Here is an 18,275-nt window from a genome sequence, read left to right as displayed (position 1 = left end):
AGCCTCAGTACTGACCCACCCACAGTGCAGAATTCTCAGTACTGACCCTCCGACAGTGCAGCGGTCACTTAGTACTGACCCTCCGACGGGGCGGCGCCCTCAGTACTGACCCGCCTACAGTGCAGCACACATTCAGTACAGACCCTCCGACAATGCAGCTCCACCTCAGTACTGACACTCCCTCAGTACTGACCCTCTGTCAGTGCAGCAGTCCCTCACTATTGACACTCTGATGGTGCAGTACTCCCTCAGTACTGACGCTCAAACACTGCAGCACTCCCTTAGTACTGACCCTCTGAAGTGCAGCATTCCCTCGGTACTGACCCTCTGACAGCGCAGCACACACTCGGTACTGACCCTCTGACAGTGCAGCACTCCCTCAGTACTGACCCTCTGACAGTGCGGTGCCATCAGTCATGATCCGCCTACAGTGCATGACTCCCACAGTACTGTCCCTCCGACAGTGCAGCACACCCTCAGTACTGACCCTCCGACAGTGCTGCGCTACCTCAGTACTGACCCTCTGACAGTGCTGCACTCCCTCAGTACTGACCCTCCGGCAGTGCAGCACACACTCAGTACTGACCCTTCGCCAATGCCGCACACACTCAGTTCTGACACTGCCACAGTGCAATACTCCCTCAGTACTCACCCACTGACAGTGTGGTACTCCCTCAGTACTGATGCTCCAACACTGCAGCACTCTGTCAGTGCTGACCCTCCGACAGTGCAGGACTCCCTCAGTACTGACCCTCCGACAGTGCAGCACACACTCAGTACTGAACCTTCGACAATGCAGCATACACTCAGTACTGACCCTTCGACAATGCAGCACACACTCAGTATGACCTTCCGACAATGCAGCAGTCACTCAGTACTGGCGCTGCCACAGTGCAGTACTCCCTCAGTACTGACCCTCTGACAGTGCAGCAGTCACGCAGTAGTGACCCTCTGACAGTGCAGTACTCCGTGAGTACTGACCCTCTGACAGTGCAGCAGTCACTCAGTACTGACCCACTGACAGTGCAGCACATACTCAGTACTGACCCTCTGACAGTAAGGCACACAGTCCCTACTAAGTCTCCGACAGTGCAGCAGTACCTCAGTACTGACACTCTGACAGTGCAGCAATCCCTCAGCACTGACCCTCTGACAGTGCAGCACACCCTCAGTACTGACCCTCCAACATTGCAGCACGCCCTTACTACTGACCCTCCGACAGTGTGGCACTCCCTCAGCACTGACCCTCTGACAGTGCAGCACACCCTCAGTAATGACCCACCCACAGTGCAGCACACCCTCCGTACTGACCCTCCAACTTTGCAGCACTCCCTTACTACTGACCCTCCGACAGTGTGGCACTCCCTCAGCACTGACCCTCTGACAGTTCAGCACACCCTCAGTACTGACCCACCCACAGTGCAGAATTCTCAGTACTGACCCTCCGACAGTGCAGCGGTCACTCAGTACTGACCCTCTGACAGTGCAGCACTCCCTCAGTACTGTCCCTCCGACAGTGCGGCGCTCCCTCAGTACTGACCCTCTGACAATGCAGCACACCCTCAGCACTGACCCTCTGACAGTGCAGCACACCCTCAGTACTGTCCCACCCACAGTGCAGAATTCTCAGCACTGACCCTCCGACAGTGCAGCGGTCACTCAGTACTGACCCTCTAACGGTGCGGCGCCCTCAGTACTGACCGGCCTACAGTGCAGGACTCCCTCAGTACTGACCTCCGACAGTGTGGCGCTCCATCAGTACTGACCCTCCGACAGTGCGGCGCTCCCTCAATATTGACCCTCCGACAGTGCGGCGCTCCCTCAGTACTGACCCTACGACAGTGCAGCACTCTCTCAGTGCTGACCCTCCAACAGTGCGGCGCTCCTTCAGTACTGACCCTCTGACAATGCAGCACTCCCTCAGTACTGACCCTCTGACAGTGCAGCAGTCACTCAGTACTGACCCACTGACAGTGCAGCACATACTCAGTACTGACCCTCTGACAGTAAGGCACACAGTCCCTACTAAGTCTCCGACAGTGCAGCAGTCCCTCAGTACTGACACTCTGACAGTGCAGCAATCCCTCAGCACTGACCCTCTGACAGTGCAGCACACCCTCAGTACTGACCCTCCAACATTGCAGCACGCCCTTACTACTGACCCTCCGACAGTGTGGCACTCCCTCAGCACTGACCCTCTGACAGTGCAGCACACCCTCAGTAATGACCCACCCACAGTGCAGCACACCCTCCGTACTGACCCTCCAACTTTGCAGCACTCCCTTACTACTGACCCTCCGACAGTGTGGCACTCCCTCAGCACTGACCCTCTGACAGTTCAGCACACCCTCAGTACTGACCCACCCACAGTGCAGAATTCTCAGTACTGACCCTCCGACAGTGCAGCGGTCACTCAGTACTGACCCTCTAACGGTGCGGCGCCCTCAGTACTGACCGGCCTACAGTGCAGGACTCCCTCAGTACTGACCTCCGACAGTGCGGCGCTCCCTCAGTACTGACCCTACGACAGTGCAGCACTCTCTCAGTGCTGACCCTCCAACAGTGCGGCGCTCCTTCAGTACTGACCCTCTGACAATGCAGCACTCCCTCAGTACTGACCCTCTGACAGTGCAGCACTCCCTCAGTACTGACGCTCCAACATTGCAGCACTCCCTTACTTCTGACCCTCTGACAGTGTGGCTCTGCATCAGCGCTGACGCTCTGACAGTGCAGCACCCCCTCAGTAATGACCTCCAACAGTGCGGCGCTCCCTCAGCACTGACCCTCCAACAGTGCGGCACTCCCTCAGTACTGACCCTCCGACATGGCAGGACTCCCTCAGTACTGACCCTCTGACAGTGTAGCACTCCCTCAGTACTGACCTCCAACAGTGCGGCGCTCCCTCAGTACTGACCCTCCGACTGTGCGGCGCTCCCTCAGTACTGACCCTCCGACAGTGCAGCACACACTCAGTACTGACCCTCCGACAGTGCGGCGCTCCCTCAGTACTGACCCTCCGACAGTGCAGCACACACTCAGTACTGACCCTCCGACAGTGCGGCGCTCCCTCAGTACTGACACTCCGACAATGCAGCACACATTCAGTACTGACACTGCCACCGTGCAGTACTCCCTCAGTACTGACCCTCTGACAGTGCAGCAGTCACTCAGTACTGACCCACTGACAGTGTGGTACTCCCTCAGTACTTATGCTCCAACACTGCGGCACTCACTCAGTGCTGACCCTCCGACAGTGCGGCGCTCCCTCAGTACTGACCCTCTGACAATGCAGCACTCCCTGACTACTGACCCTCCTACAGTGTTGCACCCCCTCAATACTGACCCGCTGACAGTGCAGCTCTCCCTCAGCACTGACCCTCCGACAGTGCAGAACTCCCTCAGTACTGACCTTCCAACAATGCAGCGCTTCCTCAGTACTAACCCTCCTACAGTGTGGCACCCCCTCAGTACTGACCCGCCGACAGTGCAGTGCTCCCTCAGTACTGACCCTCCGACAGTGCGGCGCTCCCTCAGTACTGACCCTACGACAGTGCAGCACTCTCTCAGTGCTGACCCTCCGACAGTGCGGCGCTCCTTCAGTACTGACCCTCTAACAATGCAGCACTCCCTCAGTACTGACCCGCCTACAGTGCAGGACTCCCTCAGTACTGACCCTCTGACAGTGTAGCATTCCCTCAGTACTGACCTCCAACAGTGCGGCGCTCCCTCAGTACTGACCCTCCAACAGTGCGGCGCTCCCTCCGTACTGACCCTCCGACAGTGCAGCACACACTCAGTACTGACCCTCGGACAGCGCGGCGCTACCTCAGTACTGACACTCCAACAGTGCAGCACACACTCAGCGCTGACTCTTTGACAATGCAGCACCCATTCAGTACTGACACTGCCACAGTGCAGTACTCCCTCAGTACTGACCCTCTGACAGTGCAGCAGTCACTCAGTACTGACCCATTGACAGTGTGGTACTCCCTCAGTACTTATGCTCCAACACTACGGCACTCGCTCAGTGCTGACCCTCCGACAGTGCGGCGCTCTCTCAGTACTGACCCTCTGACAATGCAGCACTCCCTCAGTACTGACCCTCTTACAGTGTTGCACTCCCTCAATACTGACCCGCTGACAGTGCAGAACTTACTCAGTATTGACCCTCCGACAATGCAGAACTCCCTCAGTACTGACCTTCCGACAATGCAGCGCTTCCTCAGTACTAACCCTCCTACAGTGTGGCACCCCCTCAGTACTGACCCGCCGACAGTGCAGCGCTCCCTCAGTACTGACCCTCCGACAGTGCGGCGCTCCCTCAGTACTGACTCTACGACAGTGCAGCGCTCCCTCAGTGCTGACCCTCCGACAGTGCGGCGCTCCTTCAGTACTGACCCTCTGACAATGCAGCACTCCCTCAGTACTTATCCTCCAACATTGCAGCACTCCCTTACTACTGACTCTCCGACAGTGTAGCACTGCCTCAGCACTGACCCTCTGACAGTGCAGCACACCCTCAGTACTGACCCACCCACAATGCAGAATTCTCACTACTGACCCTCCGACAGTGCAGCGGTCACTCAGTACTGACCCTCCGACGGTGCGGCACCCTCAGTACTGACCCGCCTACAGTGCAGGACTCCCTCAGTACTGACCCTCTGACTGTGCAGAACTCCTTCAGTCCTGAACTCCGACAGTGCAGAACTCTCTCAGTCCTGACCCTCCGACAGTGCAGCACTCCCTTAGTACTGACCCTCCGACAGTGCAGCACTCCCTCAGTACTGACCCTCTGACAGTGCAGCACTCCCTTAGTACTGACCCTCCGACAGTGCAGCACTCCCTCAGTACTGACCCTCCGACAGTGCAGCACTCCCTTAGTACTGACCCTCCGACAGTGCAGCACTCCCTCAGTACTGACCCTCCAACAGTGCTGCACTCCCTTAGTACTGACCCTCTGACAGTGCAGCACTCCCTCAGTACTGACCCTCCAACAGTGCAGCACTCCCTCAGTACTGACCCTCCGACAATGCAGAACTCTCTCAGTACTGACCCTCCGACAATGCAGAACTCTCTCAGTACTGACCCTCCGACAGTGCAGCACTCCCTTAGTACTGACCCTCTGACAGTGCAGCACACCTTCAGTACTGACCCTCCGACAGTGCAGAACTCTCTCAGTACTGACCCTCCGACAGTGCAGCACTCCCTTAGTACTGACCCTCCGACAGTGCAGCACTCCCTCAGTACTGACCCTCCAACAGTGCTGCACTCCCTTAGTACTGACCCTCTGACAGTGCAGCACTCCCTCAGTACTGACCCTCCAACAGTGCAGCACTCCCTCAGTACTGACCCTCCGACAATGCAGAACTCTCTCAGTACTGACCCTCCGACAATGCAGAACTCTCTCAGTACTGACCCTCCGACAGTGCAGCACTCCCTTAGTACTGACCCTCTGACAGTGCAGCACACCTTCAGTACTGACCCTCCGACAGTGCAGAACTCTCTCAGTACTGACCCTCCGACAGTGCAGCACTCCCTTAATACTGACCCTCTGACAGTGCAGCACACCCTCAGTACTGACCCTCCGACAGTGCAGCACTCCCTCAGTACTGACCCTCTGACAGTGCAGCACTCCCTCAGTACTGACCCTCCGACAGTGCAGCACTCCCTCAGTACTGACCCTCTGACAGTGCAGCGCTCCCTCAGTACTGACCCTCTGACAGTGCAGCGCTCCCTCAGTACTGACCCTCTGACAGTGCAGCACTCCCTCAGTACTGACCCTCTGACAGTGCAGCACTCCCTCAGTACTGACCCTCTGACAGTGCAGCACTCCCTCAGTACTGACCCTCCGACAGTGCAGCACTCCCTCAGTACTGACCCTCCGACAGTGCAGCACTCCCTCAGTACTGACCCTCCGACAGTGCGGCACTCCCTCAGTACTGACCCTCCGACAGTGCAGCACTCCCTCACTACTGACCCTCCGACAGTGCAGCACTCCCTTAGTGCTGACCCACCAACAGTGCAGCACCGCCCCAGTACTGCACTGGTGTGTTAACCTCGGCTCTTCTCAATTCCCTGGAGTGGGATTTGACTGCACAGCCCTCTGACTCAGAGGTGGAAGCGTAAGCCGCTGAGCCATGGCTAACATTTAACATTGCAGTCACCGTCGGAGCTCTGTCCCCACTGCTGGTATAACTCCCCTGTACCTGTCCTCAAACTAAAGATTCATGAACCAAACTAGGAAATCAGATGTCAATTGAGCCCACCCACCCTGATCTCTAAAACTAAGCCATTTGCCTGTAAACTGTTCCTGCAACAGGACATAGAGAGCTCTCGAGGGTTTTGGCTATGTTTTGGAGATGGATGATCATCATTAGCACTGTCGGGTAATGAACATCATAAATATCTGTAAACACAGTATATAAATAAATATCTGTAAACACAGTATGTAAATAAATATCTGTAAACACAGTATGTAAATAAATGCCTGTAAACACAGGCAATAGTCACCCTTATCCTTGGTTATAAAGTACTTGAAGCATAAAATGTTTTTTAGTAGGTGACACATCATGGGCAAAGGTTGTTTGCTCTGTATCAGACTGACATTTCATTGGCCAGAAGTTTGATTGCCATAAGGGTCAATGGCTGTGGAGAATCTGCAGCAGGATATAGAGGGGGAAAGGAAGAGGAGGTGACATAAGTACCCAGCCACTTGCGACACTAAGCAGATTGAGGGGGAGGGGGTTTATATCAGGAATTGGTTTACATGCACCTGATTCCCCCACATTGGAGGAAGCTTTGAGCTCCAGTCACATGAAGCATTGTCCCAGGCACAACCATCAATGCAACAAAGCCCTAGACTTCACCTGTCACCACGGACTCGATTGGCTGGATGGGCGGCCGTGAAGGACCTGTGAGGATTCCGGCATGTGTGGACAGGGCACATCCGGGGTCCTACAACCTGTGACACCACCCAGGAGGGGCAAGGGCGAAAGGATGGGTCAGGCACACAGACCAATTGTGATTAGGCAGCATCAAGCGTGGTTTACAAAACCCAATAAGTTGGAGGAGGTGAGGGGAGACTGCAGGAGGTGGGGAGAGGTGTTGGAGGGCTCCGAGATGCTGCTTGTGTGTGAGGCTTGATTTCAGTAGTGCATTGGGAGCTGCCTGTCAGTTAGCTTTAACTCAGGAAGGATCAGAGATTGCACGGTGCAATGAGAAGATTCTGGATCACAGTTGTGTTTTTAATTCAGATAAGAATCAGCTGTTGTTAAAACTCAAGGTCGTTTCAGCAAAAAGTGGAAGACAGACTCCCCTCCCGCCCCGAGCACATTTATCTTGTGAGTAATGGACCAGCACAAACTGGGAACTTCCCAACTCCCATGGCCGGATTTGCAGAGTTGAAAAGTGTATGAAGAGATCTGACCTATGATTGTTATTATCCAGAGGTGGGGGTGGAGGGGCAAGGCAGGGAGGGGTGAGGAGGAGTGGGATTAATTGAATAGCTCTTTCAAAGAGCCAGCAAAGGCATGACAGGCCTCCCTTTCTCTGTCCTGTCAGATTCTGAGAGATGCACAGGGATGGTTTCCTATGTGTTCCACTCAGTAAAACTGTAAAGATATTTATAAAAGCTATTCCCCAGCAGCTTGTTCTGCCATTCAGTTAGATCATGGCTGACCTGATCTAAATTCCTTCTACCGCTTAACCAGGTTTCCTTTAATCCCCTTACCAACAAAAAATTATCCATCTCATTTCGAAAATTCCTATTGACTGCACTAACCCCCCCCGGCAGCCGAACTCAAACCGTTAACAGCTTCTTGGGGAGATGTCTTTGCCCTTTGTGTGAGGATGTGCTTCCGGACATCACCCCTGAACAAACTTTCTAATTTCATAATGTCCCCTGTTGTTCGGAGCTTGCGCACCAGGTGAGATGGTTTTAAATGTTAGGTTGACACAGCTTCACTCTGAATCTATGGAGCTGTGCCTCAAGTGACACCTTCAGGAAGAAACAATTGACAAAGAGAATCTGTAACTGATACTGCTGTTCTGTCTCTGTCCAGGAGCGCTGTTTGCCTCAGTGGCTTGTGTGGAGAGTGCCTGCTCATTGGCATCGACAGTCGTCTTCAGCTCTTTATATCCTGCAACACTGTACTTCATGAAAGGCTTTGCTTTTCTCTTTGGAGCTGCCATGCTCGTCATTCCAATGGGCATCATTGGGTAAGCAACCTAACCAATCGCTGGGTTATTGGGTAGTCAAATTTCATCACTTCCAAGGTCCTCTATGCTGATATGGTTTACCTGTGTAACACCAGGCTAGTGGGTTAACCATGTACCCAGTTGTGTTATAACCAGCTTCATATGCAGTATTCTACCTGTTACACCTAGGTTTATAGGATGTCTTTCCAAGAAAGCACAGGATGCTTTTTATCAGAACCTTTTGTTAAGCAACGATCATCAAGATTCTTATCTGAAACTTGCTGCATGTTATCAAAGGAAGAACATTCTGAAAATAGAGCACTGCTGTCAGCAGGTAGCAATAGCCTAGCATGGCAAGGTGCCACCTCCAATACCTAGAGCAGCAATTCTACCCCTGCAGCTCTGTGCACCAGAGATATTGCACATGAGAGGGTGACAGCACAGTCCAGACCAGAAGTTGCAGTCAGTATAGCTGAGATCTTGGGAAAGAAGGGAGAGAGAGAGAGAGAGATGGATGGGAGAGGTTTTAGAGTGTGTACGAGGAGTGGAGCGGTAGAGAGACACAGATGGCAGAAGGGCTTTGTGAACAAAGTATAAACTGTTGGGCATAGCAGCAAGTGTGGCAATGGGTGTGAACATCAAGAGCAAAGATCAGGCTCATCCCCACCCCCGAGAAGGTTTTTGAAACATTTGTCCAAAAATTCAGTTGGGCCAGCCAATGGGGATATTGTTCCAGGTGAATTCAGACTTCATGGAGATTGGGTAACACAAGGGATTAGTAATTCACCCTGGGACCACAGTTGAAATGCAACACAGTCAAATGGAATGAATGTTTAGATGCTGCAGAGAACTCCCTCTACACTGTCCCCATCAAACACTCCCAGGACAGGTACAACACGGGGTTAGTTACAGAGTAAAGCTCCCTCTACCCTGTCCCAAGCAAACACTCCCAGGACAGGTACAGCACGGGGTTAGATACAGAATAAAGCCCCCTCTACATTGTCCCCATCAAACACTCCCAGGACGGGTACAGCATGGGGTTAGATACAGAGTAAAGCTCCCTCTACACTGTCCCCATCAAACACTCCCAGGACAGGTACAGCACGGGGTTAGATACAGAGTAAAGCTCCCTCTACACTGTCCCCATCAGACACTCCCAGGACAGGTACAGCACGGGGTTAGATAGAGAGTAAAGCTCCCTCTACACTGTCTGCATCAAACACTCCCAGGACAGGTACAGCACAGGGTTAGATACAGAATAAAGCTCCCTCTACACTGTCCGCATCAAACACTCCCAGGACAGGTACAGCACGGGGTTAGATACAGAGTAAAGCTCCCTCTACACTGTCCCCATCAAACACTCCCAGGACAGGCACAGCACGGGGTTAGATACAGAGTAAAGCTCCCTCTACACTGTCCCCATCAAACACTCCCAGGACAGGCACAGCACGGGGTTAGATACTAAGTGCTGATTGCGGAGAATGTGACTTTTAACCAAAGGGTTTGACATTGTCCCTGGCAGGTGTGCCCTGATTTCTTTTACCAATTTGTTTTCTGTTTTAGAACCTTGGGTTGGGGCGAGAGGGAAACACAGTACGGCCAATTCAAAGACATTCCACGAGGTTCCACCGTTGCCATCGACGCCGATTCCTCCTCCAATCAGAATGAACAAATCTGTCAGGATGTGTCTGATTAACCTTGTAATTTTGCAATCAACGAGCCAATCAGAATGAGTGTGTGCTGTCAGAGTGGCCGATACAGCAGTTACTGTGGCCTAATCACCCAACGCAAGGTATAGTCTGCTTCACTTGCTGCTCTGTCTGTTGCTGTAAGTTAATCAGTTTACTTTTCCACGTGGAAGTTCAAGCATCTGGAAGCAAGAAGAATCTTAGAATTGTACAGCACAGATGGAGACCATTCGGCCCATCGTGCCTGTGCTGGCTCTTTGGAAGAGCTATCCAATTAGTCCCAGCCTCCTGTTCTTTCCCCCCCTCCCCCTGCAAATTTGAAAGTTATTGAATCTGCTGCCATTGCCCTTTCAGGCAGCACCTTCCCGATCACCATAACTCACTGCGTAAGTATTTTTTCCTCATCTGCCTGCTTATTCTTTTGCCATTTACATTAAATCTGTGTCCCTCCAGTTACCAACCCTCCTGCCACTGGAAGCAGTTCCTCCTTTTAGCACCATCCAAACCTGTCAGTATTTTGCTTTCTAGCCCCACGCTCGTACTTTAGGTGGTCATTATTGTCCACGTAGATTTCCTCTGACTTTACTTGGAGATGAAAGGAACTGAACCATCTTTGACTTGGGTTACTTGTAAATTGAGCTACAGACTTATGCGGAGACCCAGAGCTTGAACATTTATACTTAGCGTCACTGCAGCTGAATTGTTAATCTTCAGAAATTGCAAAACTAACTTGAAGAATGATCAAAAATTATTACATCGTTATGATTTTTTAAAGTTTGAATTGATTTTAATATCACTGTCCGTGCACTCTCACCACATCTTAAAGAGAGGTGGAAGATGTTGATGTATTTTAACAGAAAATGGATGAAATAAAGAGTTGGCTGCTCTGTTTCCCTGTGTCTCATTCTGTGATCAGGTGAGTTACCTGTTAATTCACCGGACACATGCCCACTCCTGGTTGGCAGAGAGTGAGAGGATGGAAGCAGTGCTCAGTTTAGAATGTCCAACAGTATCGGTCATGGCTCAGAGGCTAGCTGTCAGTCAGAGGGTTGTGGATTCAAGGCACACTCCAGAGGCTTGAGCACAGAATACAAACTGACACTCCATTGCATGTACTGAGGGAGTGCTGCACTGTCAGAGGGTCAGTACCGAGGGAGTGCTGCACTGTCGGAGGGTCAGTATTGAGGGAGTGCTGCACTGTTGGAGGGTCAGTATTGAGGGAGTGCTGCACTGTTGGAGGGTCAGTACTTCGGGAGTGCTGCACTGTAGGAAGGTCATTACTGAGGGAGTGCTGCACTGTCAGAGGGTCAATACTGAGGGAGTGCCGCACTGTTGGACGGTCAGTTCTGAGGGATATCTGCATTGTTGGAGGAGCAGTATTGAGGGAATGCTGCACTGTCGGAGGTGCCATCTTTCGGATTAGATGTTAAACTGAGCCCTATTTGCCCCCGGAGGTGGTCAAGGGAGATTCTGTAGTCAGTAGTTGGAGAAAGAGCAGGAGAGTTCTCCCTGGTGTCCTGTGGCAAATATTTAGCCCTCAAACAACATCATTTAAATAAAAACAGATTATTCTTTGTGGGAGCTTGCTGTGCTGCCATGTTTCCTACATTACAACAGTGACTACACTTCAAAATACTTCACTGGCTGATAAACATTTTTGACATGCCCTGAGGTCATGAAAGGCACTATAGAAATGCCAAGTCTCTTGTGAGTTGATTTGTGGATGAATATGAACGCTTGTTTTTCTCTGTATTTCACAAGCTGTCATCATGCTGCGAAACTACTCCATAGTCAGCACATTTAAAACAGCAAGAGATTCCACTGCATCGGAGCCCCTTTAGTTGCTTACGGGAGAAAGGAATAGTGAGGTGAGAAATTCTACGATCGCTGTTGTGATGGAGATATTTTATTAAAGAGATTGCTTAACAAAATCAATTGCAAACAGATTTATTTAAACTAAATTATACTATTAATAGTTCAACAGGATTTGCACTGCAGTGTTAGATTGATCACTTTAATATCATACACCTGAGGGGGAATTGGGGGAGGATTGAAGACAATGGGGAGTAAATTCAGGCAGGGTGCAGAATGGGTGTCTGATCAATACTCGGCCCATTTCTGCCAAGCAGGTTCAGTTAAACTTATCCCCAGAGAGTTCATAAAGGCACAGTGAACGTCAACTGCAAAAGAAAATCTACTGGGAGCTCATCCATAGATAAGTACTAAAGTTGCTGAGGTCAAGCCATGACCTTTAATTAGCAGACCAGGGACTGGCATCCAACTCCCCCAGAGGCTGCACTAAGTTATTGCATTAACCAGGGTGGGGTTGTAAGAGAGGGGAGCGAGGGATGGAGGGACCAAGATCCAGAGACAGGAGAGAGGAGGACAGACAAAGACCCTGCGAAGGAAAAAGGGATAACAGAGAACCTGAGAATTGTGAAACCCTGAGGCAGAGAAATGAGGCCGAGAGTCTGTTCGGGGGGAGGGGGCAGAGAGATGGGGACCCTTTGAGAAGCTACGCTCCTGCCAATGGGGTGACATAACTAATACAGTCAAGCCCACTCCATCATTCAATCAATCACTGAACCTCAACTCCACCCACCCACCATGTCCCTCAATTCCACTAGAGTCCAAAAATCTATCGATCTATGTCCTTATTCAATGACTGAGCATCCACAGCCCTCCCGGGACGGTAGAGAATTCCAAAGATTCATAACCCTTAGTAAAGAAATTTCTCCTCATGTTAGTCCAAAATGGCTAAAATAACCTCTTTCCTGGTTGGGTTCACGTGGTCCTGCGATGGGAGAGATCCCATAAAGGGAATGGGAAGGGGTGAGACCCTGTGAGGAGGAAAGGGGGGTAAGAACTTGCAAATGGGGGAGACCCTGTGAGGGAGAGGGAGGCTGTGAGGACGAGAGAGTCTGTGGTGGGGAAGAGCAGTTGAATTTGAGGGGGGAGCACCCAGAATAAGCACTGGTGATAGTGGGAATGGCAAGAAGTAAGGCAAGCGTGACCCTGAGTGTGAATTACTGATTCACCACAATAAAACAAGCACCCTCTCCACTCTCAACCCCTCTAGGTTCAGTCACCCTTTGGGGATTGGCAATGGCGTAGATGTGTGTGGGGGTGTCACTGTGGTTACCAGGAACAGTCTGCACTCGTGGGGATTACCAGCCCCCACCCCGCGCATGGGTTGCCAGTTTTGTCATCAAAACCAGCCACGCCTGTCACCAGAGCATTTGAGGTTTACCCTGTTCGTCAAAAGTTGGGAAATCCACAGAAATCCCGTTAACATTATTGTCAGAATGAACTAAAGAAAAACAAAAAAAAAAAGAGGCACTGTTGCTTCACTTTCTGATTCAGGCTCTCCAAGGAACACACAGTGCCAGCCTGACATGGAAACAGCTGCCTCCTAAACGTCACACCAACACTAACCACTGAGGTTCAAACATCTACTGGCTATTGCTGCCCATGAGCTTGTCATTACACACAGCAGTGATGATTTCCATCACCTACGAGATTTGAAGGTTGTGTTGCAGAGCAGGAGTCCGAGGGTTGTCCCGTGCACGGGAGGCAGATGGAGGGAGGGTTCGACGGTCGCTAAGGTTACTCGTGGTGTGGCATCACTGCTTTCTTGCCAGTGTCTGCCGGAACGGTGCAGTCATTCTGGGACGAAGTTTGGAGGAACCGCAGAATCTTCTCGATACTGGCATCTTGGTACTCATGAGACCACCTGCATGGGGCAGAGGAAATAAACAGGTGAAGCGAGCGCACAAATAAAGAGAGAAACAAAGCCTGACGTGTACAGACAGTAAATGGAGAAGCACTACAAATCCTAATAGGAACAGGAGGCCGTTCAGCCCATCAAACCCCTTCTGCCATTCAATGAACTTTAACACCCGGCTTGGCTACAAAACTCTTCATCTCCTTGGCAGCTAAAAAAGACCTATTGATCTTCGATTTATTGTAATTAAGCCTCAGAATCTACTGCTTTTTGTGGGACAGAGTTCCACACTTCTACCAGCCTTTGTGTAAGGAAGTTTCCTAACTTCCCTCCCGAGTAGCCTGGTTCTGAGCTTAAGGTTCTGTCCCCTTGCCCTTCACTCCCCAGTGAAAAACATTTCTCTCTCTCTCTACCCTATCCATTCTTTTCAAAATCCTAAAAAAAACATCAATCAAATCACCCCTTCAACACTTCAAAACCAGGGGCCATCAATATAAGATAGTCACTAAATCCAATTGAGAATTCAGGAGGAACTTCTGGTGAGAATGTGGAACTCGCTACCACAGGGAGTGGCTGAGGTGAATAGAATGGACCCATTTAAGGGAAAGCAGGATAAACATATGAGGGAGAAAGGAATATATGTTCTTAGATCAAAGATCAGTCTCGAGGTAAGGGGTCGGCCGTTTAGGGCTGATGGGGAGAAAGCCATGCTCACATGATGCTGTTGAATTTGAGAATCCCCCTCATGTCCTCGGGCAGAGAATCCAGCTCGGGCCAGGTGAAATTATCAGCCACAGGCACTATGTTCTTCTTGGAGTTCATTGCCATGACGATCTCCTTTCAACAAGTTCAGAGAAACTTGAGTCAGTCCAAAAATCAGGAATTAGGGCAAGCAGCAATTCAGGGAAATATTTTTACACATAAAACAAAGCATGTTAACATGGCTACAGTCCTCTTGGTATAGTTACAGCACCTCAGACACACACACATCCCTTCAGGCTAACATACATTAGGTTTCAGTCCAGCAGGACCCTGCACCACAACAACATGACATTCCCACTTCCCTCATTATATTTCCAGTACAGAAACAGACCATTCAGCCCATCTGGTCTGTGCTGGTGTTTATGCTCCATATGAGCCTCCTCCCACACGCTCTTAATGTCACCCCATCAACATATCTTTCTGTTCCTTTCTCCCTCAAGTGCCTAGCCGGCTCCCCCTTAAATTTATCCCAATGTCCTCATCACCTGCTAAGGGAAACCAGTTAAGGGCAGCGAGCGCCATTCTGACTGAAAAGTGGATGGACACCAGCCAAAGCCATTTCATCAGCAACTCTAATTAACAGAGAGAGAAAATTTTTCTGATCATATCGACAAGATCAGCGTCAGTCCAACTGCACAGTAACCTTGTGGACTGTGTAAGAGACGCAAGCAATTATAACAGCCTGTGGGGAACATAGTGATTTTAATGTGAAGCTTCAACTCATTGCAAATGTTGAGATATATCTCGTATCCGCCGATCCCCGAACCTGCAACACACCGACTCACTGGGGTACAGGTCCCACACACACTGACTCTCACTGGGGTACGGGTTCCACGCACACTGACTCTGACTAGGGTACGGGTCCCACACACACTGACTCTCACTGGGGTACGGGTCCCACGCACACTGACTCTAACTAGGGTACGGGTCCCACACACACTGACTGTTAGTTTAGGGTTAGTCTTAAAAAATATTATTTACAACATTGTTCTGGTTAGGTTTAGCGTTAGGATTGAAATCACTATTGACACATCATTGTCACTGGGCACTTCCTTTTAATCCCTCACACAGACCAGTCAGAAAGCAAACTCATGAAGTGCTGATTCAAGGAACATCCTTCCTGCCCAATCTCAAGTTCCTCACTGCTTCCACAAATTTACACTTTTAATGCAAAAAGATAAAACACTGGGGACATTAGGTTTGGGTATTTGTCAGAGGTCCCCAGATAGATTCAGATGTTCCACTGGGTACAGTCACTTATCCGGGTCCCTGTAAAACTCTCCTGACAATTACAGGACACCAGGTGTTACCAGTCACTCTCTGCCTCCACCTGTCGAACCCGCTGTGTTTTTCCAGAGGAAATCCTCCTTTAGGATTTAGAGAAGAGTTCAGGAGGGGAAGGGCCTTTGCAGATGGGTGGGGGTTGGCAGGGATGGATTGGCGGGGAGTACGGCCGGCCAGGGAGGTAAATTAAAATGCAGAGGCCCAGCGAGCATTGCAGTTACCTCGAGCTCCACTCCTACAGGCTGCGGCACATGACTCCAAACGAAGTCCAATCCAACCACCAAACAGAAGACAGCACATGACAAACAACAACTCCAACTCCAACAAGTCCAGTCATGAGGCGCAAGAAAAGGCACGTTCTCTTGGGCCAATGGTTGCTGCTGTTCAGAACAAAAGCAATCATTGGCTAAGTAGTCTGTCAATCGGAATGGCCCACGTACCTGATTGGCTCCTTTGGACAGTGACAGGTTACTTGAACAATGAACCTGGGCTCCAGTGACGCATCGTCTGCACCCCATCTCCCCTGGGTCCCGCACAGTCTGACTGCTGCCATTTGTACTCTACGCCTTTATGGATAAGGCCCAGGACCCCTTGTCGTTATTGGCTGCTTTGTTAATCTGCCCTGTCCTTGGTCCAATTCTGGCTGAAAGCAGCTGATGCAGCACAGGTTGAAGCCAGGACACTCTATGGCTGAATGCTGCCCCCAACAGTGTGCAGTCGGTATTGTATGCAGGAAATAACAGTTCCTAACCTCTTATTTTAACAATTAGATTTACATACGAACCTTTATTTGTGCCTGTTTGTGTTCATTTGGAATATACACGACTGAATAATGACCACAGAGCACAGCTCTGTTTGGCAGTCAATCCATGTTTAAAGACCAATATTCCTTTAAAACCACTAAGATAACTTGCCAAAAATATTGGGGTCAATCATTTTTTATTCATTCATGGGATGTGGGTGTCGTTATTGCTCATCCCTAATTGCCCTTGAGAAGGTGGTGTTGAGCTGCCTTCTTGAACCACTGTGATCCATGTGGTGTAGGTACACCCACAGTGCTGTTAGGGAGGGAGTTCCAGGATTTTGATCCAGCGACCGTGAAGGAACAGTGATATATTTCCAAGTCAGGATGGTGAGTGACTTGGAGGGGAACTTCCAATGGATGGTGTTCCCATCTTTCTGCTGCCCTTGTCCTTCTAGATGGTGGTGGCCGTGGGTTTGGAAGATGCAGTCAAAGGAGCCCTGGTGAATTCCTGCAGTGCATCTTGTAGATGGTACACACTGCTGCTACAGTGCGTCGGTGGTGGAGGGGGTGAATGTTTGTGGATGGGGTGCCAATCAAGCGGCTGCTTTCTCCTGGATAGTGTCGAGCTCCTTGAGTGTTGTGGGAGCTGCACTCATCCAGGCAAGTGGTGAGTATTCCATCACACTTCTGACTTGTGTCTTGTAGATGGCAGACAGGCTTTGGGGAGTCAGGAGGTGAGTTACTCTCCACAGGATTTCTAGCCCCTGACCTGCTCTTGTAGACTCCAGTTTTGCTAGGGCTCCTTGATGCCACACTTGGTCAAATGTAGCCTTGATGTCAAGGGCAGTCACTCTCACCTCACCTCAGGAGTTCAGCTCCTCTGTCCATGTTTGAACCAAGGGTGTAATGAGGTCAGAAGCTAAGTGACCCTGGCAGAACCCAAACTGAGTGTCAGTGAGCAGGTTATTGCTTAGCAAGTGTCACTTGATAGCACTGTTGGTGACCCCTTCCAACACTTTACTGATGATCGAGAGAAGACTGATGGGGCAGTAATTGGCCAGGTATGTCATCCACCCGGCAATGTGGAAAATTGCCCAGGTATGTCCTGTATACAAAAAGCAGGACAAATCCAACCTGGCGAATTACTGCCCCATCATTGAGGATGGGGATATTTGATGAGCCTCCTCCTCCAGTGAGTTGTTTAATTTATGACTGGATGTGGCAGGACTGCAGAGCTTAGATCTGATCTGTTGGTTGTGCAGTCACTTAGCTCTGTCTATCACTTGCTGCTTATGCTGTTTGGCACACAGGTAATCCTGTGTTGCAGCTTCACCAGGTTGACACCTCATTTTTAGGTATGCCTGGTGCTGCTCCTGGCATACCCTCCTGCACACTTCATTGAACTAGGGTTGATCCCCTGGCCTGGTGATAATAGTAGAGTGGGGGATATGCCGGGCCATGAGGTTACAGATTGTGTTCGAGTACAATTCTGCTGCTGCTGATTTCTTCTCTCAGAGAAGAAATAGTGTTTCTAATTCTAATAGTCGTTTGATAGTACAGAGTATTGCTGAAAAAGAGACATATCAAAGCTCTTCTCATTGCACTCATCAGGACAGCTGCAAGAATACCAATATAAAGGGAAAACAACATTTTATACTGTACGTGAAGAGAGTGCTGATTGGTCAGCAAGTGGCGTTGCCATAGAGAATGCACCACTGATGGTGATTGACAGTTTACTGCCGAGCATTGTTGAAATTTAAACCAGGGAGCTTGACCCTGAGGAATGAGTCAGTGAATGGCTGTCACAAATTTTGTTTAGCTAAAACAGGCGCAATGTCTGTACATGTTCTTTCTGTCTGCAAATATATTAATACAC

At 50.4% G+C, this 18,275-nt stretch overlaps 2 protein-coding genes across 3 annotated transcripts in view; one reads left to right on the top strand and one right to left on the bottom strand.

The window, feature by feature from the left end:
• slc46a1 (solute carrier family 46 member 1) overlaps positions 1–10,775 on the top strand; it is a 28,055-nt gene extending 17,280 nt beyond the window's left edge. Inside the window, exons 4-5 of one of the 2 annotated variants that reach the window (XM_078548284.1) lie at positions 8,061–8,217; positions 9,760–10,775. In XM_078548284.1, the coding sequence (XP_078404410.1) occupies positions 8,061–8,217; positions 9,760–9,892 (290 nt within the window). In that variant the 3' untranslated portion in view covers positions 9,893–10,775. The remainder of the gene's footprint in view (positions 1–8,060; positions 8,218–9,759) is intronic. The other variant, XM_078548285.1, reaches the window with a different exon arrangement.
• Positions 10,776–11,434: 659 nt separating this feature from the next.
• sarm1 (sterile alpha and TIR motif containing 1) overlaps positions 11,435–18,275 on the bottom strand; it is a 32,586-nt gene continuing 25,745 nt past the window's right edge. Inside the window, exons 8-9 of the mRNA XM_078548270.1 lie at positions 14,324–14,445; positions 11,435–13,617 (exon numbers count right to left, since the gene is read on the bottom strand). Coding sequence (XP_078404396.1) covers positions 13,491–13,617; positions 14,324–14,445 — 249 coding nt within the window. The 3' untranslated portion in view covers positions 11,435–13,490. The remainder of the gene's footprint in view (positions 13,618–14,323; positions 14,446–18,275) is intronic.

This window comes from Cetorhinus maximus, chromosome 9, assembly GCF_964194155.1.
Source record: "Cetorhinus maximus chromosome 9, sCetMax3.hap1.1, whole genome shotgun sequence".
Classification (NCBI taxonomy): Eukaryota; Metazoa; Chordata; class Chondrichthyes; order Lamniformes; family Cetorhinidae; genus Cetorhinus; species Cetorhinus maximus.
The sequence above is the reverse complement of the archived record's forward strand: the minus strand, read 5'-3'. Positions and strand labels throughout refer to the sequence as shown.